General features: G+C 48.3%; 1 protein-coding gene and 1 non-coding gene across 2 annotated transcripts in view; both read right to left on the reverse strand.

Moving 5' to 3' along the window:
* Window positions 1-1836: 1836 nt before the first annotated feature.
* The window catches only part of DHX8 (DEAH-box helicase 8), a 31008-nt gene continuing 8293 nt past the window's right edge, over window positions 1837-24551 (reverse strand). Inside the window, exons 7-23 of the mRNA XM_008693517.2 lie at window positions 23996-24140; window positions 23702-23905; window positions 22931-23018; window positions 20216-20313; window positions 19234-19381; window positions 17675-17856; window positions 15830-16024; window positions 15341-15526; window positions 15011-15221; window positions 14394-14575; window positions 11914-12054; window positions 8015-8170; window positions 5401-5538; window positions 4804-4932; window positions 4426-4622; window positions 3792-3971; window positions 1837-2908 (exon numbers count right to left, since the gene is read on the reverse strand). Coding sequence (XP_008691739.2) covers window positions 2689-2908; window positions 3792-3971; window positions 4426-4622; window positions 4804-4932; window positions 5401-5538; window positions 8015-8170; window positions 11914-12054; window positions 14394-14575; window positions 15011-15221; window positions 15341-15526; window positions 15830-16024; window positions 17675-17856; window positions 19234-19381; window positions 20216-20313; window positions 22931-23018; window positions 23702-23905; window positions 23996-24140 — 2800 coding nt within the window. The 3' untranslated portion in view covers window positions 1837-2688. The remainder of the gene's footprint in view (window positions 2909-3791; window positions 3972-4425; window positions 4623-4803; window positions 4933-5400; window positions 5539-8014; window positions 8171-11913; window positions 12055-14393; window positions 14576-15010; window positions 15222-15340; window positions 15527-15829; window positions 16025-17674; window positions 17857-19233; window positions 19382-20215; window positions 20314-22930; window positions 23019-23701; window positions 23906-23995; window positions 24141-24551) is intronic.
* Window positions 9505-9577, reverse strand: TRNAM-CAU. Its single transcript has one exon. It is a non-coding gene; the product is annotated as a tRNA-Met (tRNA).

Genomic DNA, 24551 nt, shown 5'->3' on the forward strand with positions numbered 1-24551 from the left:
GCCCTGCTGAGGCTACGCAGGCCCAGCCCTCATTAAGGCTTGAGCAGCTTGGGTCCCCGGCCCCTAAGCCCTCAAAGGAACGGATGCCCGTCAACCACTACCACAAATAAAAAGTAACGTTATTGTTTTCCTAGAAACTGAAAACATCAACTTACTTTTATAATTTAGAGCAAGGAACAAAACATTTTAAAATACAAGTTTTAAAAAATATACATGTTTTTTTAAAAATACATAATTTAATTCCACATTAAAGCCAGACTATCTCGGTGGGAAGCTGTAGAAGTCCATGGAAACCCTGAGGTCCTGAGTTTTCGTAAAGGAGTGACAGATTTGGATGAGAAATGGTATCCACCGCCTGAGACCTGTGACCTCTATCCTCTGAAGTGTGAACACTGCCACTCCTCACAGCCCTTTGTTCAAATCTTAACCTTGGAGGGCCACGACTCCGAGGAGGCAGTCCGGCTCCGGACTGGATGAAGGTGAACCCTGGACGGAGGCGTAGAGTTCACACAAGCCGCACCGGGACAGTTCCCCCCACGTACACAAGCACACACTCAGCACGTGCGCAGGGGCAGGAAACTCCTGAGCGAGGCTCCTGCAGGGGCGGGGCGAATGGCCTAGAAGTTTCCAGCGCCCTGCAGAAGACCCACATCCTCTCCCAGGCTGTCACTCAATCTCAGGGAAATATTGTTTCAAGGAAGAGAAACAAGGGCCCCATTGTGTGGGAGCGGCAGGCAAGTCCTCCTTCCCAATCTGGCCCCTTTCTCCCTCTGAGCAGGCTCAACAACGCTGCCTCCATGCTGTTTCCTGATGGTCAGTCTGAAGGTCAGACCCCTAGCCATACCGGCAGAGCAGAGCAGTGACCCCAGCTCTTAAGAGGGGCAGATGTTCAAGGAACACCCACAGAGCTAGGGTCCTTTTTACTCACCTAACCCACACAAGATGACTAGCCCTGCTGCCTCTCACGTTGGCCTGTTAAACATGTCCTCAATCTCAGCTCAAATCCCAAACCTCCCCACCCCGTCCCCAGGGCCTTTATGATCTCCTAGGTGCCCATGCCTCCAGGCTTGGTCACTCAGTGGGGCAGGCGGCTGCCCAGCCTGGAGTCTGTTCCTGAGCCGGAGACTGGGTAGCTGGGTGCCCAGCCCCAGCTTCACGTTCGGTTTCATCTGTAGGCCCCTGCCAGTCTCTCCCCCTAAGGCCTTAAAGGTAAACACACAAAGATCCCCTGCCCATAATTACTGGCCTGGGCTTCCTGAGGAGCACGTGAACAGAATCAGCTCAAGGGTGGGGCAGGGACCTCTGTCCGCAGACGCCCCGGCCTGTATTCCTCTCTGCTGGATCCTCTCTGAACTGTCTTTAGGGTGGTCAGTTTGCTGCCCAAAGACAGCCTACATTCTTTTACATCCTAGAACGTCCTAGAGTCTCTTAGCTTCCGGTGTACAACTCAGTACTTCTGGTATTTACATCATTTCAGAATTTACTAGAATAGGGATGGGGGAGACAATGCAGGCCATAATCTCCGACGTGCCCAGTCCCCCAGGGGCGTCTCTACCAGCTCCACACCTACACCTGCTCTCCAGAAGCCCCACCACCTGGCCTGGCAGCATCTGTCTGATGTTCTTCCCAGTAGAGAGCTTCCTCAGGCACTGGGAGATGGCCATTCCCCAACCAAATGCTACGAGAAACCCACTTGGCGACAGCAGCACAGACCGGCTATGAGAGGGGTTCTGTGGGTTTTGTTTGTGGTGGGGGACGAGAGGCTTTGACCAGAAAAACCCTTTGTTAAAGCCCATCGAGGACCCCAGGGGAAAAAAATAAGAACAAAATAAAATAAAAGCTGTGACATCGCTTGCATGTTTCAAAAAGAAAAAGGACACACTGCGCGCTGTGTGGCGTGCAGAGGAGGGAGGCCGGGCGAGCATTCCGCAGCCAGCAGGCTGCATCTGTGACCACGCAGGCGCCCAGACTGGGCCAGTGGATGTGGTTAATCACGGGGCCATGCGGCAGAGCTGGCCTCGCGCGGGCATCAAGAGATAGGACTGCAGGCCTGGGCGATGCGTCACCCCCAAGCCCGAAGAGGCCCAGAGCTCTGGTTACAGGGGACTCTCCACCATGTGGAGAAGCCACCCATCTCCTCAACCCTGAGCCCAGGCCAACATCCTAACCTTCCAGCTAGAAGACACAGCCACAGAAAACCATTTCTGTTTCCTTAAGAAAATAAATATTTCTAGGACGTTAAGCAAAAGTACAGGCGCTGGATAGGGGCGGGAAGTGGGGGCAACACGGTCAGTGAGCTTCGTGGCTCCCTCCTCCAGAGTTCCAGCTACGGCATCAGGTCCTCGCTGCGTCTGGGGGTCAGATGCTCGCCACTCCCGTTCCCATCCTAGGGCTACAGGAGTCGCCCATGTCGTGGAGATGATGCCCTGTACTCCCATGTCGGCTCTGAGCCCCCGCTGGCCACAGTGCCTTGAGGTGGGAGCGGCTGGAGGCTCTGGCCAAACCAGGCGTAAATCCGTTTCAACTTTACCACCAGGGAAGAAGTAAGAGTCAAGTTTAGAAAAGGCCCAGGGAAGATATTCAGTCACAGGACAGCTGTACCCTCAGGACCAGTTTTTCCTCAGTAAGAGTGAGTCCAAGGCCCAGGCCTCGGCCGCAGGAGAGGCAGACACGGAGAAGTCCCGCCTCTCAGCGCCGCCGGAAGGCCCGGGATATTCTCCACGCGTTGGGCTCCTCGTAGCGGTTGTACAAGGGTTCAAGACGCTGCTGCTTCTTCTGCTTGCTCAGCTTGGTCGGGTCGGAGACCTTGAAGAAGGCCGGGGCGAACTCTACAAGCCACCTGGGGTCGATAGTGGTGACCTCACGCATGTACTCCTTCGTGGTCAGCACCAGCTCGTGGTACACCACCCTGAGTGCGGGACAGACAGAGGGCTGCAGCCTCCCGCGCAGCACCCCCCCCCCCCCCGGGTCCCCGGGGTCCCTGGCGTGCCTCGGCAGAGCTGTCAGGATGTGTTCTAGTCCCGGCTCCAACTAGTCTTGGCTCTAGCTAGTTAAGCGACATGAAGCCAATCACACCGCTTCTCTGGACCTGGGTTTCCTGCTCTGTGGGACGGGAGCGTGGTTTTTCGGGCTGTCTCCACAGAACTCTGGGGCCCTGAAGAGGTGCCTCTGGGGGCTGCCGCAGGGGCTGGGGAGGCCCGCGCGGCAAGGCTCTGCAGCTCCAACCCCTCCTAGCATGACGACACCATGGGTTTAGAGCAGTTTGATGTTAGGGTGGGTAAGACTCCAATTTTTTTAAGTGCTACTTAAAAAAAAACTTGTTTAAACCGTCTCACTAGAGGCGCCTGGGTGGCTCAGTCGTTAAGCGACTGCCTTCGGCTCAGGGCGTGATCCCGGCATTATGGGATCGAGCCCCACATCAGGCTCCTCCGCTGGGAGCCTGCCTCTTCCTCTCCCACTCCCCCTGCTTGTGTTCCCTCTCTCACTGGCTGTCTCTCTCTGTCAAATAAATAAATAAAATCTTTAAAAATAAACAAACAAACAAACAAACAAATAAATAAATAAACAAACCGTCTCACTAGACGATCTCTAAGATCATCCTCCTTGGCTCTCACTCCTGTGATTTTATTTCTCTCGACTGTGCCTACCTCCAGCTTCTGCCGCTCTAGAAACGGAAGCGATGCTAGAGGAGGTGGTGCGAGTCCGGGTGAACACCTGAGCGCAAGGTGCCAGGATGGTTACACGCCCTTTCTGCCCACGACTGCCCCTGGACCCGAGTCCTGCCCACCTACCATTCGGGCTGTCTGTTGAAGAGAGCGCTGGAAGGGTGGATGTAGACCACCTGCTGGTCGATCAGCGTCCGGTAGCCCTCCTGCGGGTCTTTCTTGGCAGCGTTCCGGAAGAATCCACTGCAGATGGCCTTCTGCACTCGCACCGTGGACTTGCCACAGGAGACCACATCCAGCTTGTGCCTAGCAGGAGAAGAGATCAAAAGAGAATGAAGATGCGAGACTACTCCGCATTCACAGGGTCTATCTTCTGGAATGATGGTGCCCGGGTCCCCAGAGTCTTGGGTTCCCCTCTTCCAGCCCTAAGTGTACCACAGGGGCAGCTCTACAGCGGGCAGGATGGATGCAGGAAGAGCCAGAGATTTTATTCGATTGAGCCTATAATGTTCCAGATACTTATAAGCAAAGCATTCTTCAATTACTAAGAAGTAAACTGCTTAGGAACTTTCTGAAATGATTCTCAGTTGCCCCCTGCCTGGGCGGTGGGGGGGTGGGGCACAACAAAGATGGAAAAGCTGGAGGAAAAGGCGAATGTGAAGAGCCTGTAACTTCTCATCAGGTGCACAGAGAGACAGACGAACAGACCGGATAGTCAAGCAGGCTCCACTCAAACACGGGGCAAGCCACCAGACGTCACCTGTCCATTATGCCCAACATCTGCTTGCGAATATCCTGGGCCCGGCGCAGAGAGCGAGCCTGGATAAAGTTCTCGTAGCACCACGGGTTGGAGAACTTGTTGTTCTTCCAGGAGTTGTACACGGCCAGCAGGGTGAGGTGGTCCCCTTCGGTCTGGTGGAACTTGGCTTTCTTCTGGTCTGCGAGGGCTTGTTTATCCTGCCAAGAGGTGGGACGGAGGATCATTTTCTGTCCAACGGCTACTATGTGAGCACTCAGCAGCTCCAGAGAGGCCTACCTGGCCCTGCCGAGTGTCTACGTGAAGCACTGCGGTGACAACAGGCTGATGTTACCCACCGTCGCCACGCCCTGCACCTGAACGTGAGCCTGCTCTCCCTACCTTGGGCCTGTAGAAGACGTTCTGCACCGACAGCATGGACACGATGGTTAGCATCTCCTCGCTGCAGCCCAGATGCACGGACATGATCAGCATTTTGCACAGCATGGGCTCCAGAGGGAATTCTGCCATCTAGAGGGAGAAGTGGAGACTGCAGTTGCTGCCCCGCGGAAGAGCCATGCGACACTGAGGGTCTGAGGGGGTAACACACCCAGAACCTTTACCCGAGCATGACGATATGAACTGCCGGTCTCTATCCGAAGAATGTTGTTTTTTAATTTCCCAAATAAACCTCAACAAAATGTATGTGACTGAGAACATAACTACTGTTGGGGTAGATGGGAATTTTGCAGACCTCTTTTAAAATTAAGCCTAGACTCAATCATGTATCCTGAAGTAAAACTGACTGTACACAGAATTCCTTTTTCTGTAAAGAAATAATTTTAAGTGATGGTGGAACATCCAGTTTAAAAACAGGCATCTAAAATTCTACTCAAAGCTTACCCAGGGCCTCAGAGTTTGATTTTGCACAGAACAAAGAGTACGGAAGGCTGGCCAGGGCCCTCCCCGAAAGCACCGGAAGTTCAGTCTGGTTCCTACCCTGCGGCCCAGGCGAGTGAGCAGGCCCTCGTCGTCCAAGGCCCCCAGCGTGTACAGCTGCTCCATGGCCGTGATCAAGGTTTCCATTGGAGGGGCGTCCATGAAGTCAAAGGACAGCAGGTCATTGATGCCCATGGCCTAGAAGAGAAGGGAAGAAAGTGTGTGATGGGAGGGTCAGCTCTGCCAGCATTAACGGGGAGGGACAGTCCTTGTCCACTTCTTTCTTGTTTCTTCTGTCACAAGTAGGAAGTCATCAGCAAGCTTAGCGGTCACCTCCAGGGCTGGGCCACACAAAACCCTCAGACTAGTGGAAAGCATATACTTTCTCAGAAAACTTTAAAAACTGCTCCTTCAGAGTAAATGTAAATATAACTCGACACCAAAACGATCACAATTTAAATATGGGCAAAGGGGGGGCGCGCCTGGCGGGCTCAGTCAGAAGAGCTTACGACTCTTCATCTCGAGGTTGTGAGTTCAAGCCCCACGTTGGGTGTGGAGATCACTTAAATAAATAAATCTTTAAAAAAACAAATAAATACAAGTAAATAAAAATGGGCATCAGACTTGGAAGAGACATTTCTCCAAAGAGATTATAAAAATAGCCAAAAAGCACATGAAAATATGCTCCACAGAACTGGTAATTAGGGAAATGCAAATGAAAAGCACGAGATGCCCCTTCACACCCACGAGGACGGCTCCAATGAGGAAAAGAGCAGAACCAGGGTTGGCAAGGATATGGAGAAATAGGGACCCTCACGTGTTGCCAGCGGCAATGTAAACCGGTGATCTCTCAGTAAGTTAACCATACGATCACCGTAGGATCCAGCAATTCCACTTCTAGATATGCCCCAAAGAACTGAAAGGAGGGACACAAGTAGATACTTGTACACTAGGTTTCACAGCAGCATTATTCACAATAGCCAAAAGGCAGAAACCACCCAAATATGCACCAACAGAGGCAGGGACAGACAAAACACTGTGTGTATACAACGTATTATTCACCCTCAAAAAGGAATGAAATTCCAACACACGCTACGACACAATGAACCATGAAAACAAGAGGCAGTGCAAAAGAGGCCAGACACAAAAGGACAAATACTGCATGATTCCATTTACATGGAAATTAAGCTCCAGAGACCAGAAAGTGGACTAATGGTCACCAGGGGCTGGAGGAGGGGAGGAGGGATGGTTCAATGCAAAAGGGACAGAGTTTGTTTGGAATGATGACAAAGTTCCAGAAATGGATGGTGGTGATGGCTGCATACCTGGGGAAGTACTTAATGCCACTGAACTGTAGATCTTTAAAAGGTTACAAGGGTACTATGTTGCGTATTGTAACAAAATTTTTAAAAAAGGACAACACACCAGCTTGTCCTGTCTCTTACATACGTAATTTCTACTTTGCATCGAGGCAGTGCCTCATGTCAGGCGGCAGGGATATGAAGATGACTAAGATATGGCCCCAGCTCTCATAGAGTTCACAATGGGGAGACACACGGACACGAAACTGCAGTAACACAGTGAGATCTGCGTGCCGGGCGAAGAGTAGGCATTTCATGTGTTTGTTGGCTAATGTGATGAATCAAAGAAACAGACGAGTGGTGCACTATCCAAGTGTGTATAAGGGGGATGTGGTAGGACCTAAGCCTTCTGTTCCTTTCCCCTAAACTGACTGTGACCATAAACACAGCAGGTGCCCAATAAATGCTTATTGTATGAATAATCACTACAAGGAATTATGTTAGCAATCAGCAAGCACTGTGCCAAGGGCCTTTACCTGTGTTATCTCATTTATTTTCACAATAGATACTATTAATAGCCCACTTCTGGAAAGGAGAATATAGAACAGAGGGCTGAGCAGATAAATTTGCCAAGGACACAGAGCTCGGAGCCGAAGTCTGAGCCACAGATGCCTCTCTGTTCTCACTCCAGAGACTAGAGCAGGGGTTTTTTTTGTCTGAAGCTCTGGTTTAGCCTCTCTTACGGCGAATGAATAATAAATTACAACAGAGCACTCTGCACCAGTAGAGTGCCAGGGCCCCAGGGCAGCATCAGTGTCAGGGGGTGCAGATGCCATCAGCTGGGAAATTATTCATGCAGCTCCCCCTGCCAAAGAGAATAAGGGTCCTCACTGGGGACCGAGAGAGGAAGAGCAATGATTCAGAATGAAAACCCAGCCCCCAGAGGGTCAGTCAGTACAGAAACCTGTACTGATAGTTCCCTTGCAAAGTTCTTGGATTGGGAGTTTCGCTTCCATTCTAGAAGAAGAGGGCCGGACTGGGGTTGAAGGAAGTGTGCCTGTCCATGGTTTGGCACTAATGAGATTTTTCTAATATCCTTTTAGAAAATGCTACCAAATAAAATCTTTTATAACCAAATATCCTGCTGGTTATTATGGTAAGAAAAAAACGTGTGCTCGCAGCAGACATGCCAACTTAGCCCCAGACCCGCAGTGGAGATGCTGTTATCACAGCCATTTGCATTCCATTCAAAGGGATTGGCTCCACGAGGTTACTGCAGTATTTAACAAGGTTCATAAAACAGACGCTCATTTACTATGGACATACGACTGGACTGTTCCACCAGCCCATTCTAACAAGACAGTGATTTCTACCTTGAGCGAGAGCACTGTGCTCGCTAGGTTGGTCCTCTGGATTTCCGGCACGTTGGTGGTCAGCATTTCATCTCGGTAGGCACGTTCGGTGTACAGCCTGTAACACTTTCCTGGGCCTGTTCTGCCGGCTCTGCCAGCTCGTTGTTTTGCCTGAGCCTAGAGGGGTGGGCATATAAAAGTAACATATCTGTTAAACATCGTTCAACAGCTTTACCCAGGAAATCTACTAAAAGGGGGGCACTGAGCAGCTGGCAAAACCTGAAATGGGGTTTATTTCACTTCCTTTAGGACCATTTCCAAGACTATCAAAGCTCTTATCATCCCCTCTCTAAAACTCAGCATTTCAGGAAAGTTTGTTCAAAGGAGGCAAATATTAGCAACGTGAATGGAAGAAATATTATAAAGATCATAGAAATGCACATTCAAAATACTGTGACACAATATAAAAGAAAAAGCGTAACACAGTATGAAAAATACCACCTCCACTGTCGTGACCAAAAATGTAAGTGAACTAAAGAAATGTTATGTTAATCACACCAGTGATGACTCGGCAGCTTGTGCGTGCGTGTGCGCGTGTGTGTGCGCGCGTGTGCGTGCGTGTGTGTGTGTGTGCGTGTGTGTGTAAGTAGGCTCCACTTACAAAAGAATTATGAGCTCCACTTACTTCATGGCCCAGCATGGAGCCTGACACAGGGACTGAACTCATGACCCTGAGATCAAGACCTGACCAGAGACCAGGAGTTGGATGCTTACCCGACTGAGCCACCCGGGCGCCCCTCCCAAATCAGGTTTGGGACTCTCAATAACAGAAGGAAATGTTCGCGCACAAAGGGAGAAGAGCAAGTTACAGAACAATACTAAATTTGTAAACGGAACAAAAAACTACCAAAAGGAAAAACTAGGACAAAATGCCCCCAAACTGCGGCTCTGACGGTAGGCTTGCAGATCGGTTCCATCGACTTTGATCACAGATCTGATGTGGAACATTATTTTACCTTAATAATCAAGAAAATTAAACGTTTAAACAAAAAAATACACAAAACTGCATACTTAGTAGACGACTAGACTTGCAAACAAGAAAGAAACAAGCAGGGGCGCCTGGGTGGCTCAGCGGTTAAGCGTCTGCCTTCGGCTCAGGGCGTGATCCCGGCGTTATGGGATCGAGTCCCACATCGGGCTCTTCTGCTGTGAGCCTGCTTCTTCCTCTCCCACTCCCCCTGCTTGTGTTCCCTCTCTCGCTGGCTGTCTCTGTCTCTGTCGAATAAATAAATAAAATCTTAAAAAAAAAAAGAAACAAACAAACAAAAAAAGATGGGCGGCAGGAAAAGCATCAAAATGATGACAGTGGTGGCAGCAGGATTACAAGCAATTTAACATTTTTTTTCCTCTTTCCCCAAAATAATGTAATACTTCTCTGCACTACTGAGGGGAGGGGGCCGCTGATTTTTAAAGTGTGTGTTTTTTAAAATTATTTATTTAAGTAATCTCTGCACCCAGTGTGGGGCTCGAACTCACAACCCTGAGATCATGAGTCCCATGCTCTTCCAACTGAGCCAGCCAGGCACCCTGAGGGGCGCTAATTTTATATTTAAAAAATATATGTAGTTTAGCCATAGGTTGCTAGGAAACAGTGAATGGCAATCGGAAGAGGGCCATTTGCTGACAAAACCATCTGTCTTACAAGTAGTATCAGGACTTTACAAATACCTATTCCAGCCCCAAACCAAAGGACAGCGTATGAAAAATCACTAAGCGCACAAAGGCAGGCAGCAATCGCACAGTGGCAGACTCCACGGCGTTCTACAGATGTCTCTCTCCAAATCAGAGAGGACAAGTGCAGCTAATTTCTCAATCACTGCGAGTTGCACGCACCATCCCGAGGAATGGTACAAAACATACACGCAGGGGCCAGACCGCCCCGGTTCAAATCCTAGCTCCACCAGCTGTGTGACCTTGGGCAAGTCACTTAACCCCTCTGTGCCTCCTCCTCATCTGTGAAATGAGGGTAAAGACACATCTACCACCGAGGGTGGGTGCGGGAGCGCAATGAGTTCATGTATGTGCAAGTACCGCGGGCCGGCACTTAGTAAGCACTCTGCACGCGGTAGCTAGCGCCACTGGAGGTTCGAAAGGACGACAGCCTTCTGATTTCTATGGATTACGAAAGTCACGCATCCCTCTTATAAAACATGAAAATAATACGTAGAAGCACACGGGGAAAAAAATGCACTTCACCCCTCAGCACAGAAACCGGCAGCTCCATCGACAAAACCCCCAGCTACCATGCCCACTGCACGCCGTCTCGGGCGCATGCGCGCGCACCATTTATTTTTAAACAAAACTTGGATTCTAGGTGCTATGGTCCCATTCACTTTTTTCAAATAATAGATCATAATTATATGCTTATGTCATTAACTATAGATGCGAACAACCATGTTAACGCCACGCAACACTCTATGGCGTGGATAAACCATATTTTATTAAACGACTTCCCTTTTGGAGTTCATTTAGCATTTTCCCAGGTTTCCCTTCATATAAATAATGCTTCGGTGAACACCCTTTCCCCTTACTTTCAGACGTGTGCTTAGTAAACTTTCAGATTAATTCCTGCAAGTGGAACCATTACATTCAAAAGATGAACTCTGAAATGTTGGATGCCTTGTAGCCAAAATGCCCTCAAAAAGGCTGATCACGTTATTCATTTTTAAACATAATTTGGGCAGGAAATTATTCCACAATTACCAAAGAAACACATTAACATCTCATGAAATATTACTATCTCAGATGTCTGTGGTTAAGTACAGTATTTTTAAAAATATGTCCATATGGGTGCTGGGGTGGCTCAGTCGGTTAAGCATCTGCCTTTGGCTCAGGTCATGATCCCAGAGACCTGGGATCAAGCCCCGCATCAGGCTCCCTGCTCAGTGGGGACCCTGCTTCTTCCTCTGACCCTCCCCCATCTCGTGCTCTCTCTCGCAAATAAATCTTTAAAATAAATATATGTCCTTATATAGTTTTATAATCTAAGGTGCTAGAATTTAAACATTTTAAGTTTGAGGAGGCTTTTTAATGTTGAAACACTATCCTAAAGATTGAACACAAACCACACAAAATCTTCCTTATCTCACAAAAGCACCCAGTATCTTAAAGGTTCCTCTTTTTTTATTTTTAAGATCTTATTTATTTATTTGAGAGACAGTGAGAGAGCAAGGGTGAGAGTGTGAGTGTACAGAGGAGAGGAAGAAGCAGACTCCCTGATGAGCAGAGAGCCTGACGCGGGGCTCAATCCCAGGACCCCGAGATCATGACCCGAGCCGAAGGCAGACGCTTAACTGACTGAGCCACCCAGGCACCCCTTAAAGGTTCCTCTTTGAAAACAATAAAGTTCAGGGGCGCCTGGGTGGCTCAGTCTGTTAAGGGTCTAACTTCAGCACAGGTCATGATCCCAGGATCCTGGGATCGAGCCCCACATTGGGCTCCCTGCCCAGCAGGGAGTTTGCTTCTCCCTCTCCCTCTTCCTCTGCCCCACCCCCCTGCTTGTGCACGTAAATGCACGTGCGCTCTCTCAAATAAATTAAATCTTTAAAAAAAATCTTAAAAAAAAAAAACCAATAGGGGCGCCTGGGTAGCGCAGTCGTTAAGCATCTGCCTTTGGCTCAGGGCGTGATCCTGGTGTTCCGGGATTGAGTCCCACATCAGGCTCCTCCACTGGGAGCCTGCTTCTTCCTCTCCCACTCCCCCTGCTGTGTTCCCTCTCTCGCTGGCTGTCTCTCTGTCACATAAATAAATAAAATCTTAAAAAAAAAAAAAAACCAATAAAGTTCAAAATATAAAACCACAAAAAATTTAGAAGCCCTAACAAGGATTTTCAGGATAGCTGTGGGTAGAAGCTGCCATACCTGAGAAATCGGAGTGACCACGAGCTGATCGATGCCAGTCTTGGAATTGTAAACTTTTTGCTTCACAAACCCAGGGTCCACCACATAGTAGATGCCATCAATAGTCAGCGAGGTCTCTGCGATGTTGGTGGCAATCACAACCTGCAGACAAAAAGGACACCACTGGATTGAGCCGCCCAGGCTCCGCCCGGAGCTCTGAATCAGGACCTCTGACCTCAGACATATTCCCGAAGGAGTGTGCCATTCTCAGCCTCTCTAGGGGATTCGACAGCACTTCGTCTGTTCGGCCTCAAATGAGTGGAAGGGGAGGTGCCCTCATCTTAAAGGTCAAGTTGGGAACGGGCTGCTACCTGAGAGGAGAAGCAAACAGGAAAAAGCAAAGGCCAATCAAAGCCAATTTCATTTGGTGCAAATGGCTACATATCTCATTTTCTAGATCCAGTGTTGATTACTACAATTTTAATTTTCTTGCACCCTGGGAAAGCAGAGATTTCCTGGCATCACATGTGCCGGCGCAAAATGAGATTTTTCTTCCCCCACGGGGACATCTGGACTACAAAATGAGCTGTTTGTGTACGTGGAACGAGAGATTTTTTTTTTTCCTGATCATAAAATGAACGAGGCAGCAGAGGAATTTCACGGTTTGTGTGTATGCAGCAGTCTGTGTGATCTAGAAGATTATTGGTCTCGGCTTGGCACTGCCACTGTTCTTCCACCCAGAGGTTCAGCTAATAAAACACAATTGCTTGGAAAAATCATTGCAAGGAAGCACCAGAACATCCCGAGTCGTGCCAGCATCTCCCTGGCCCTGAAAGGCTTCCACCTGCCACAGAGCTGCAGAACCCTCTTAAAAAGAAGTCCGATCACCAGGAACAGAACAGAAGAGGAATCGCCGTCTTCCCCACCTCAAACCTGTTCCTTCTCCGTGTTTCCCTCCTCGGCACCCTCTTCCATCCAACTGTTCAAGCCAGAAAACTGCGAGTCACTCCTGACTTCTCCCTGCCCTTCTCCCCTGCACCTCCAGGCACCCGTTCTGTCTCGTCCATTCTAACTCTTCAGTGTTATTTGAATGCATCTGTCTTCCATTCCAAGGTATGCACTCAAGAGAAATGAAAACATATGCCTGCACAGAAACTTGCAAACAAACGCTCATAGCGGCATTATTCCTAATAGCTAACCTGTGGAAACGACCTGAATATCCGTCAAATGGTGAATGGAAAAACGAAATGCGGGACAGCCACATTCTGGAGGTAGACTCTCATTCTACGGTAGAAGATCGTGTGGCAGTAAAAAAAAAAACGAAGTACTGATACACGCTACAACGTGGATGAAACCTGGAAACGTGCTGCGTGAAAGAAACCGGTCAACAAGGACCACGTATTATATGACTCCATTCATATAAACTGTTCAGAATAAGCAAATCCAGAAATACAAAAAGTAGATGAGTGGTTTCCAGGGACTGAGCAGAGGGGTGAATGGGGGGTGACTGTTAAGAGGTACAGGGTTTCGTTTGGAGGTCATGAAATTATTCTAAAATTAACTCTAGTGATTAATGGTTATGATTAATTACCACCAATAATGGCAATTAACAGTCAAACGACTCTGAATATACCAAAAGCCACTGGATTGTATGTTTTAAAGGGATGAATTGTATGGTATGTAAATTGTGTCTCTGTAAGGCTGTCATCTAAAAAAAACCCATCTGGGGGCACCTGGGTGGCTCAGTCATTAATCATCTGCCTTCGGCTCAGGGTGTGATCCCACCGTTCTGGGATCGAGCCCCGCATCAGGCTCCTTGCTCCTCTGGGAGCCTGCTTCTTCCTCTCCCACTCCCCCTGCTTGTGTTCCCTCTCTCGCTGGCTGTCTCTGTCAAACAAATAAATAATCTTAAAAAAAAAAACAAAACAAAAACCCATCTGTCTCCTCTCCCGCTGTCTCATTTGCACATCCCCACGGTTAGTTCCAGCGGCTAGAAGGACACAGCCCCCGGGGACGGCCACACTCTCCTGTCCCTAGGCTATCACAGGCTGTGCTCTCAGAATGCTTGTCCTCCCACCCTGCTTGCCTAGAGGAACAGCCACATGCTCTTCAGGACGAGCTTAGATCCTGACTTCCTCTAAGAATTCTGGGCGAGGGGCTCCCCCTCGGGGTATCCACAGCCCCAGCAGCTCTTTCACAGCATGTGCTCAGGGCATGTCTACTGGTGGGTGCCCCACGGCAGAGACAGGCCTGGCCTCACACCGCAGCCCTAGTGTGTGCTCCGAAGCCTGACAGACGCTCACAAAGTATCTGTCGGATGTAGGAGAGGACGAGGAGCTGGGGCCACATACAAGATCTGTATTCCTTAACAAACTGGTTGGACTGTTTTCTAAGACATAAGAAAACAAAGCTGGCGTGCACCTCAGGCAACCCCCGTCAGCGGCAGGTGCACGCACCGCGTGGGTCCAGAGCGCACGGGAGCTCCACCTCTGCCCAGTTACCTTCCTGCTGCCAGGCGGAGCCGGGTCGAAGATTCGGGTCTGCATCTCACTGGGAAGAGCAGAGTATACCGGCAGGATGATCAGCTCTGGAACATCCGGTCCCAGGGATTTCATTCTTTCATAGAGGATCTCGCAAGCGGTATCGATCTCCTCCTGACCAGTCAGGAAGACCAGGATATCACCTAAGAAGAGAACGTGGACTTCCTGGGTGCGTGCTCCATACAAGACCACAGGGACATGAAAAGAACGCCGAAGGATGGAAGACACACTCCTATTCCGACCTCTACTAAATCAAGTGGTTTTCATCTGTCCGGGTTTATTCTGGTTTTTCCTTTTGAGTGTGTCCTTGTTTTTAATTTTTTTTTTTGATTTTTAAAAATTTGGGTCAATATGTGTGAGCGCACGTGCATGCGTGTGTGTGCACGTGTGTGTCTATGTTTAAACAGATGCACTTAAACCCTGTGCACCATTATTTGCATCTCTACCACCACTTCAAACATGCAAGACTTAGGCTCACAGAGAGACTGATATTTACAAGGCATTTTTTTAAAGATGAGAGAAAAGTGACCCACGTTAGGACTTTTGCCCTAAGACGGGAAGATGCCCTTTCCTCCCACCTGGCGGTTCTGTTAAATGGATCTGCATGACGGTGATCAAGCTGGCGTCCAGATAATCTGTCTCGGGTTCCTTCGTGTACAGTATTTCCACCGGGTATGTCCGACCTGGGATGGTGAAGATGGGCGCTTCGTAGAAGTACTGCGAAAACTTCACTGCGTCCAGCGTGGCGGAGGTGACGATCAGCTTCATGTCCTGCCGCTTCTGAACCGTCTAGAGGGAAACGCAGTGCGGTGAAGAAGGACTAGGGCACAAAGGCACAGGGACTCGAATCCAATTCCCACGACTCAGTCCCCAACAGGTGGAAGGGGCACCAAAGGGCACCTCGCTACCTTCTTCAGCAATCCAAAGAGCACGTCGGTGTGAATGGTTCTCTCGTGCGCCTCGTCCAACATGATGATCGCGTACTGTGTGAGGTCGGGGTCAATCAGGCACTCTCGGAGCAACATCCCGTCTGTCATGTACTTGATCACTGTCTCCGGGCTGGTGCAGTCCTCAAAGCGAATGGTGTAGCCCACCTAAAGCAGAAGCGAAGCTGAAAACCTCAGACACGAACCCTTTCCTTTCTGCAACCAGCAGGCAAGACTTTGGCCCGGTCACACTGTTGCCTGTAATCTTAACAGGTAAGAATTTGACCAAGGTGTGCAGTGATTTCCTCATAGTAAAATCTGCCTTGGACTTGACCCTGAACGGATTAATGACGACAATGAGCACCCTCTCCCCCTCGGAGAAACCTGAAGTACCATTCCCATTCTACAGAGAGAGATCTGGGCTTTACACTCTCTTTAGGCGTTTCCAGAACAGCTTCACTACCCACTTACCTCTTGGCCCAAGCAACAACCAAACTCCTCCGACACTCTTTTGGCCACGGACATGGCTGCTACTCTTCTGGGCTGGGTACATCCTATCTTGCCCCGGGACGTGTAGCCTGCCTCCGCCAGGTACTGGGTGATCTGCGTGGTCTTCCCAGATCCTGTCTCTCCAATAACAATCAGGATTTGGTTGTCATGGACAGCCTGAAAGCAAGAGAATATAAACATAATCATTAAAATTTCCGACACGTTACTCTGCAGGAAAATAATTAATGCTTACATTCTAACACTAAAGAACAAAAAGGGGATACAACAATATACATATGGTAGGATTACAACCAGAGTCCAAGTTACTTTGAATCGTGCATAGAAAAAAATATTAATGGTGATTTTCTATGGGCAATGCTCTTTCTTATTTGAACTGCATGCATAGCTTAAATTAAAAACCTCAAACTTTATGGGTATTCATTTTTAACAGACTCAACTCTATTTTTTAAAATTTTATTGGTTTTCTTCAATTCATAAGAACCTAAAGGTTGATGCTAAAAGCATAAACTACCACCCAGATATCCCTGATTTTACATATATATATATTTTTTTACGTACCACATGCACATGGTTAAAAATTCAACAGTAAAGAAAAAAGGTATATAAAGTGTTCCTGGGTGTCTCGGCTTAGTCGGTCAAGCATCTGCCTTCGGCTCAGGTCATGATCCTGGGGTCCTGGGATCAAGCCCCGAAACAGGCTCCCGGCTCTTTGTCACTGCCAAATCTCCAATACCTTACCCCAGAAGTCATCTTATTTCTACACTGTTTATAACAGCAAAGGACTGCCATCAACCTATACGTCTATTAATACAGGACTAGTTAAATAAGCCAAAGCACAGCCACACAAAAAAGCACCCAAAAAAAAAAAAAAAAAAAAAAAAGGAAGATTTTCCGAGCTATGTCATTAAGGGGGAAAAGCAAGATGCAGAACATATGCATGATATGCTGCCATCTACAAACATACAGTAGACAAGAAACATACACCGTTTATGCACACAGGTACACGTGTACTTGTACTTGCTTGCGTATGTTTGAGATAACACAGAAAGGATTCACTAGGAACTAGTAAACTCGGCTGCCTAGGGAAAACTTGCTGGTCTTCAAACCTGATCTCCAAAAAATGGAAAATAGTACCCGAAGCAAAGTGTTGCCCATATGGGATCCCTGGTCAAGCATCCCCAACCTCTCTCACTGGCCGGAGACGCAGTTCCACGCCACACAACACCCCTGCCCACTCGGAACGGCTCCATGGGCCCCTCGTTCAAACAGGTTTATTTTCTCATTGGAAAAAAAAAAAAAACATAGGGGTGTCTGGCTGGCTCAGTCGGTGGAACATGCGACTTTTTTTTTTTTTTTTTAAAGATTTTATTTATTTACTTGACAGAGGGAGACAGCCAGCGAGAGAGGGAACACAACCAGGGGGAGCGGGAGAGGAAGAAGCAGGCTCCCAGCTGAGCAAGGAGCCGGAGGCGGGGCTCGATCCCAAGACTCTGGGATCACGCCCTGAGCCGAAGGCAGACGCTTAACGACTGAGCCACCCAGGCGCCCCGGAACATGCGACTCTTGATCATGAGTTCAAGCCCCACACTGGTGTAGAGATTACATAAATAAACCCAAAAAACTATATAGACTAACATATACATTTTTATAAGTACTTGGATGTGTTCTGTTTTTTTCCTATTCTCTCTGGAAAAGCCACTTCAAATGTACACATACCCGTCCAGCTAATTTCAACTCAAACACGTCATCCTTCTTTTAGAAAACACCGCTGCTCCCACACCAATACATCGTAAAGGGGCTTCTCACCTGGACCAGCTGCTCCTTCAGCTTGTAGATGGGCAGGCTCTCTCTCTGCTCAATGATTGACATCTGCGTCTTTTTCCCGTAAGAAGCTTTGTTGCCCCCAAAGGCATGCTTCTTCCACTCAGGGATGTCATTGGGCATCATCCCAATACCCCTCATATTGGCAGCAATCTGCCTGCCTTCCGCTGCAAAGAAAAACAGGCGACTTAGTATTATCCTCAAGCTAGCTCAGCGCCCCCGCCCCCAACATTCAACAAATCCCATTTCCCCAGTTGATCCCTCCTGTCTGCTACCTCTGTGTTCAAGGCACCATGCTCTCTCCTCTGTTAGAAAAGCCTCCTAGGGGCATGTAGTGCATGGTGCACTGGGTGTTATACACAACTAATGAAACATCGAGCCTTACATCGGAAACCGGGGATGTACTGTATGGTGACTAACATAATAAAAAATCATTTAAAAAAAAAAAAAGAAAAAAGAAAAGCCTCCTAGGTCAGCTCAGTGTCTACACTCGCCCCATCGATCCATCTGTGGGGCACTCTCAACAATCCTTTAGAAATGCAACTCTGATCATGCCCCTCCCCTGTTTAGACCCTGGCAGCCCCTGACAGCGGAGTCTAGGATTGAGCCCCAATTCCTGAGTCCTGGCTGCCCCACCTCATCCCCACCACTCGGCCCACCACTCGAGTCCAGCCGCACAGGCCTGCTTTCCAGCTCACAGCCCCAGGCCAGGCCACTCCTCAGCCTGGGACACACGCCCCAAGGCCCACCTCATCCCCTCTGACGGACAAAACCCTATTTATCCTTCAGGTCTCAACTTTCTCAGGGAAGTGACCCACGTTACCTGTACTTCCTCACACAGCTCCGGTCGTGATGTAGTTAGTTAGCTGGTAACTACGTGTGATTAACCTTCATTTTCCCCACTAAACCGTAAGCCTCGTAAGAGCAGGGATCATGTCTACTTACTTCACAGCGTGCCTCAAGCTCCCCAGTTGCCTCACACAAATTACTAAGCACTTGTTATGACTGTATCTGGCAGTTCTGAACACTGACTACACAAAGAATTATGTGAAAAAAGGAGCTTCAAAGCTGTATTATCTTTAGCATAAAAAATTCTGGGGACACCCGGCTGGCTCAGTCAGTACAGTGTGCAACTCTTGATCTTGGGGTTGTGAGTTCAAGCCCCACGTTGGCTGTGGAGATTGCTTAAAAATAAAATACTTTAGGGGCGCCTGGGTGGCTCAGTCGTTAAGCGTCTGCCTTCAGCTCAGGTCATGGACCCAGGTCCCGGGATCAAGCCCCGCATCGGACTCCCGGCTCGGCAGGGAGCCTGCTTCTCCCTCTCCCACTCCCCCTGCTTGTGTTCCCTCTCTCGCTGTCTCTGTCAAATAAATAAAATCTTTAAAACAAAATAAAAATAAAAATAAAAATAAAATAAAATACTTAATTTTTTTTTTTAAGTAAACTCTATGTCCAACATGGGGCTGAGCTCAAGAGTCGGACGCTTAACCCACTGAAGGCTCAGTTGTTTTTGAACAGTCCCCGCGCCCCTCCCAGGGTCTTACCATCAGGCAGAGGATCAACCCAGTGTTTGTTGAGCCCCATGGGAATAGAATCCATCTCCGCTTCCCGCTGGGCCTGCTTGAGTTCCCGCCTTTCTTTGGCTAAGGCACTCTGCATCATTGCTGCTTGGGAGAGGGAACCATCCGGGTTCTAGTGCAACAGAGGACAAGCAGCATCAGAATGAGACCTCAGCATGCATTAAATGTCCAGGAACTAAAATGCAGAGGTTAAGCCCCTTGAATCTAAGAAATGAGACCCACCTGGAAAGACGTTCATCTCAATGTACCAGACTACACTGGAGGAACTGGGACTGTTTGGCTTGAAGATGAGAACCCCAAGAGAGATGGGACACACAAGAAAGGGGTAAGACTTCTTCTGTATGGTCCCAAGAACTAAAATTAAGACCAACATGGCTGTCTCGGTAAGAGAGATTTCAGCTCTGCCTAAAAAAGAGCTAATGATCAGATCCCTCTGAAGATGGAATGGGTCTCTTTAAGGGATGATGAATTCCCTGTCACCAACCAGGTCAAATACACAGAAAACCAAAGGGGAGGAATGCTGCAGAAGGGTACATGAGTGAACTACAAGCACTGTATGGAAGGCTGGGCTGGAAGACCTTTAACATACCCTTGTCCAAACCTAAAAATGTATCATAACTTTCCATGAATTCTTCTCTTCACAGCCCTGCTATCCACAGCACCCAGTGCTACAGCTTTCAACTGAGGGCCAGCCCCAAGTGAGCCCTTCAAAACTGCCTTGGACTCTTTCAAGGCAAAGGCCTTGAAAAGACAAAAGTAACAAAGCCAAGTCAATCACTCTTTAAAACAAAAATATTCTAGATCCTGACCAACAGTCAATACTTTCTTCTAGCCTCAGTTCTGCTTCCACAGATGTAATAGCCGGCTCCGAGAAACTAACTCAACAGTTACTTTAAGAAAAGAAATCCACCCGCCACACACAGGTTAGAGCCCCAGCACTTCTCACCTTGACGATTTTAATAGGGCTCATGTCCATGCTTTGCTTGGTGTGGCCTCTCAGGAACGGAGGCTCTTCCTCAACCAGTTCGATCTCAAGATCTTCATCTAAAAGATGAATGAGCAAAAACACAAGAGAGAAATAACCAATCATTTTCACCAAAACAAATGATTTCCATGGATACAGGCGATCTTTATCAAAGATAGCTCCCAAGGTCAAAAAGACAGCAATTCAATAGAGAGGACTGTCTCCTCTGCCCTCCAGATACTTCTGCCATTTATGCTCTGGCCCAAGACTGATCAGAGGAGCTACTTTCCAAAGAAGTTAAGCCTGTGGAAAAATGTGGTCTAACATTCTTTTTTTTTTTTTTTTAAAGATTTTATTTATTTATTCGACAGAGATAGAGACAGCCAGCGAGAGAGGGAACACAAGCAGGGGGAGTGGGAGAGGAAGAAGCAGGCTCATAGCAGAAGAGCCTGATGTGGGGCTCGATCCCAGATCGCCGGGATCACGCCCTGAGCCGAAGGCAGATGCTCAACCGCTGTGCCACCCAGGCGCCCCTGGTCTAACATTCTAAACGGCACTAAGGTATTTGCCATCCAACTCCATTATGGAGTAACTTCACCCACAACAGACTAGCAAAAAATTAAGTTGAACACCTGGACAATACCAAATGTTGGCCAGGATGCAGAGCAAAGGAGCCCACACTTATGACAGAAGTGTAAAGGCGGGGGGGGGGGGGGCTCGTTGGTTCAGCTGTTAGAGCATAAGACTCTTAATCTTGGGGCTGTGAGTTCAAGCTCCACGTGGAGTGTACAGATTACTTAAAAATAAAATCTTAAGGGCGCCTGGGTGGCTCAGTTGGTTAAGCGTCTGCCTTCAGCTTAGGTCGTGATCCCAGGGTTCTGGGACCGAGTCCCGCATCGGGCTCCCTGCTCAGCAGGGAGTTTGCTTCTCCCTCTCCCTCTGCCTCTCCCCTGTGCTCGTGCTCGCTCTCTCTCTCTCACGCTCTCTCGCAAAATAAATAAAATCTTCAAAAAATAAAATAAAGTCTTTAAAAAATTTCATAATAGTATTATTCATAAAAGTAAACAAAAAACAAGAAAACAGAGGCACCTGGTGGCTCAGTTGATTAAGTATCCAACTCTTGATTTCGGCTTAGGTCATGATCTCAGGGTCGTGAGACCGAGCCCAGCGTTGGGCTCTGTGCTCAGCATGGAGTCTGCTTGAAATTCTCCCTCTCCACACTCACATTCTCTCTTTCAAAATAAATAAAATATTGAAATACATTTTCTTTTAAAGATTTTATTTTTGAGAGAGAGAGCAAAAGAGAGCACGAGCAGGAGCAGGGGGTGGGGGGGGCAGAGGGAGAAGCAGACTCCCTGCTGAGCAGGGAGCCCAATGTAGGACTCGATCCCAGGATCATGACCTGAGCCAAAGGCAGATGCTTAACCAAGTGAACCACCCAGCCACCCTCAAAATAAATAAAATCTTTAAAAAAAAAACAAAAACGAAAACACAGAAACAGCCCATATGCCCAACAAAAGTAAAATGGATAAATTATGGTAAATTTACATACAGAAAACACGACAGCAGTGAATACGAAATACAACTATAAAAAATCATCATTGATAGGGGCGCCTGGGTGGCACAGCAGTTAAGCGTCTGCCTTCGGCTCAGGGCGTGATCCCGGCGTTATGGGATCGAGCCCCACATCGGGCTCCTCCGCTGGGAGCCTGCTTCTTCCTCTCCCACTCCCCCTGCTTGTGTTCCCTCTCTCGCTGGCTGTCTCTATCTCTGTCAAAAAAATAAAATCTTTAAAAAAAAAATCATCATTGATAAAGATCAAAAGAACGATTTAAAAAAAAGGAATTAAGTTCAAAAACCAACTAAATAAGGTAGTAGGTAGGAACAGATTTATAGAGAGGAAAATGCTAAAAAAAAAAAAGGGAAATAACACAAAATTTAGGATGGTGGTTACCCAGAGGAGGAAAGAAGAGGATGTAATCGGAGCGGGACAGGTAAGGGTTTCAAAGGTGCAGGTAAAATTCTCTGTAACCTGGGCAGTAGGTACCTAGTGTTCATTTATTACTTACATCAATTTTATGTCCTGGGATTTCACAATTTTTAAAAACTGTTAATAGGCTGAGTTAAAATTTCTTTCCATGGCAAGTCAGAGGTAATCTAATTGGACCCATGGTTTTCAGAACAATTACTAAGACTATCAGATGAAATTTACTATCCAAAATACAATTACAACTTTTTAGATTCTGAACACGTATCACAGGGTTGCCTGGGTCGCTCAGTTGGTTAAGTGTCCAACTCTTGGTTTTGGCCCAAGTCATGATCTCAGGGTCACGAGACTGAGTCCCGAGTTGGGCTTCGTGCTCGCAGGGAGCCTGCCTGTGATTCTCTCTCTCCCCCTCCCTCTGCCCATCCCCCACACACGCTCTCGCTCCCTCTAAAATAAATCTTAAAAAAAATATATCATAACCAAAAAGTACAACAATATATGTCTGTCAGAAAAATGCACTTTCTGCTTCCATCCTGGAGGAACCCCCGTTCTCAGGGATAATGAGTGGTGAGACCTCAGGAACAAAGGAGCTAAGTCACTACTCAGAGGCAGATGTAGCTTACACTACATCTAAACCACCCTATCCAACTGCCCTCCTTGCCCACTGTCTTCCGGACGCGTGACCCTGCTCGAGCCGAGTGGCTAGTTACCTTCTTCATCGTCCACTTTAGGGAGAATGCCAGTCTCTTCGTCGAAGTCCGGAAACTCTTCTTTGGAAAGGACATTGGCAGCAATCATCTAGTGAAAGGACAGAGCGCAGCACCTGTCACCGGCAGGGACTGAAACCCTTCCTTTGTAGGCGTTAATGCAGAGGTCCCACACAGGAAACGCAAGTTTTTTTCCTCTTCCGACCCGGGACTGCGGGGCCTCAAACATCATCTATCCCATCCCTAGGGGGCACAACCTGGTGCCTAAAAGCTCAAGGGTCTGTCCTCCGGGAAGTGTTACCTGCTCCTTCCCTGCTTTCCCCAGCACTGGGCACATTCCCGGTTACGTAACACCCAACTTCGACAATCGTGTTTCCATCTGTCTCCTCCAGTGGACTCTGAGTTCCTCAAGGGTAAGGAACCATGACACGTTCGTCTCTACAGCCCTAGCATCTACTCAGTGCCTGGCACCCCGTGGCTCTGACGTGCACGGACAAGTGGTGAGAACAAGAACGAATGTTTACACAGCACTTCCCACAGGCAGGCACTAGCCTAAGCGCTCCACTCCTACGGATTAATTTGATCCCCACAGTGCCACCACTGGCCCTGTTTCACAGATGAGGGCACTGAGGCACCAGGAAGTCGAGTAGCTTGGCTCCAGATCACACAGCTAGTCAGCGGCCAGAAGTCAACCCAGGCCACTGAGCTCCAGGGCCCGCCCTAACTACTACGGCCTGCAGAATGACTCTGATCATAAAGGCAAATGGCTCCGACCTGTTTGATCTCCCACTTCTCCGGGTCAGAGATGCGGGTAAGGCGCTTGCGCTCCAGTGAATCGTCCTCTACTTCAGGGGCGCTGACGAGGGAGAGGTGAGTGGGTCTGTCTGGATTCCTCATGGAGGTCTCCTCATTGGTCTCCCCAACGAGATTTCGTCGCCGGTTGGGGTTTAGATCTTCTCCAGTCTCTTGATCCACATCCTAAAGCATATACAAAAAAAGGGGACTAACTCATTCTTTGTCCTCTTGTTTCCTTGGCCATCGGATGAGGACACGGGGTATCTCACCTACCTTCATGCTCAGACTGGTCTTGGTCCCAGTGAAGGACAGTACTTTGACCTTCACCCTCTGGCCTTTGCTCACCACATCAGCCACATTGGCCACACGGCCTTCTCGCCGGAGCTCAGAGATGTGCACCAGGCCTTCCCACCGCTTCCTAAGGGAAAGTCACACACATCTGGAGCATGCCTAAAATACATTTTCCCCAACCAATTTCCACCCTTGTTGGAACAAAAGGAAATGGTCTTAAACTCAAAAACTTGAAAGTACCAAAAAGGGGGTCAAAAAATAAAACAGTGGGGCACATGGGTGGCTCAGTCAGTTAAGTGTCTGACCCTTCATTTCAGCTCAGGCTGTGATCTCAGGGTTGTGAGATCGAGCCCCGCACTGGGTTCCACACTGAGCGTGCAGTCTCCTTGTCCCTCTCCCTCTGCTACTCCCCCCACCCCCACGCACTATCTCTCAAATAAATAAAATCTTCAAAAAAGAAAAAAGGTCAAATTCTAACAACCTGATACAGTTGATTTGATTAAAGTGGCATTAACCGTAACTTTTTAGAATGTGAAAA

Source organism: Ursus maritimus, unplaced genomic scaffold (assembly GCF_017311325.1).
Source record: "Ursus maritimus isolate PB19 unplaced genomic scaffold, ASM1731132v1 scaffold_24, whole genome shotgun sequence".
In the NCBI taxonomy this organism is placed as follows: Eukaryota; Metazoa; Chordata; class Mammalia; order Carnivora; family Ursidae; genus Ursus; species Ursus maritimus.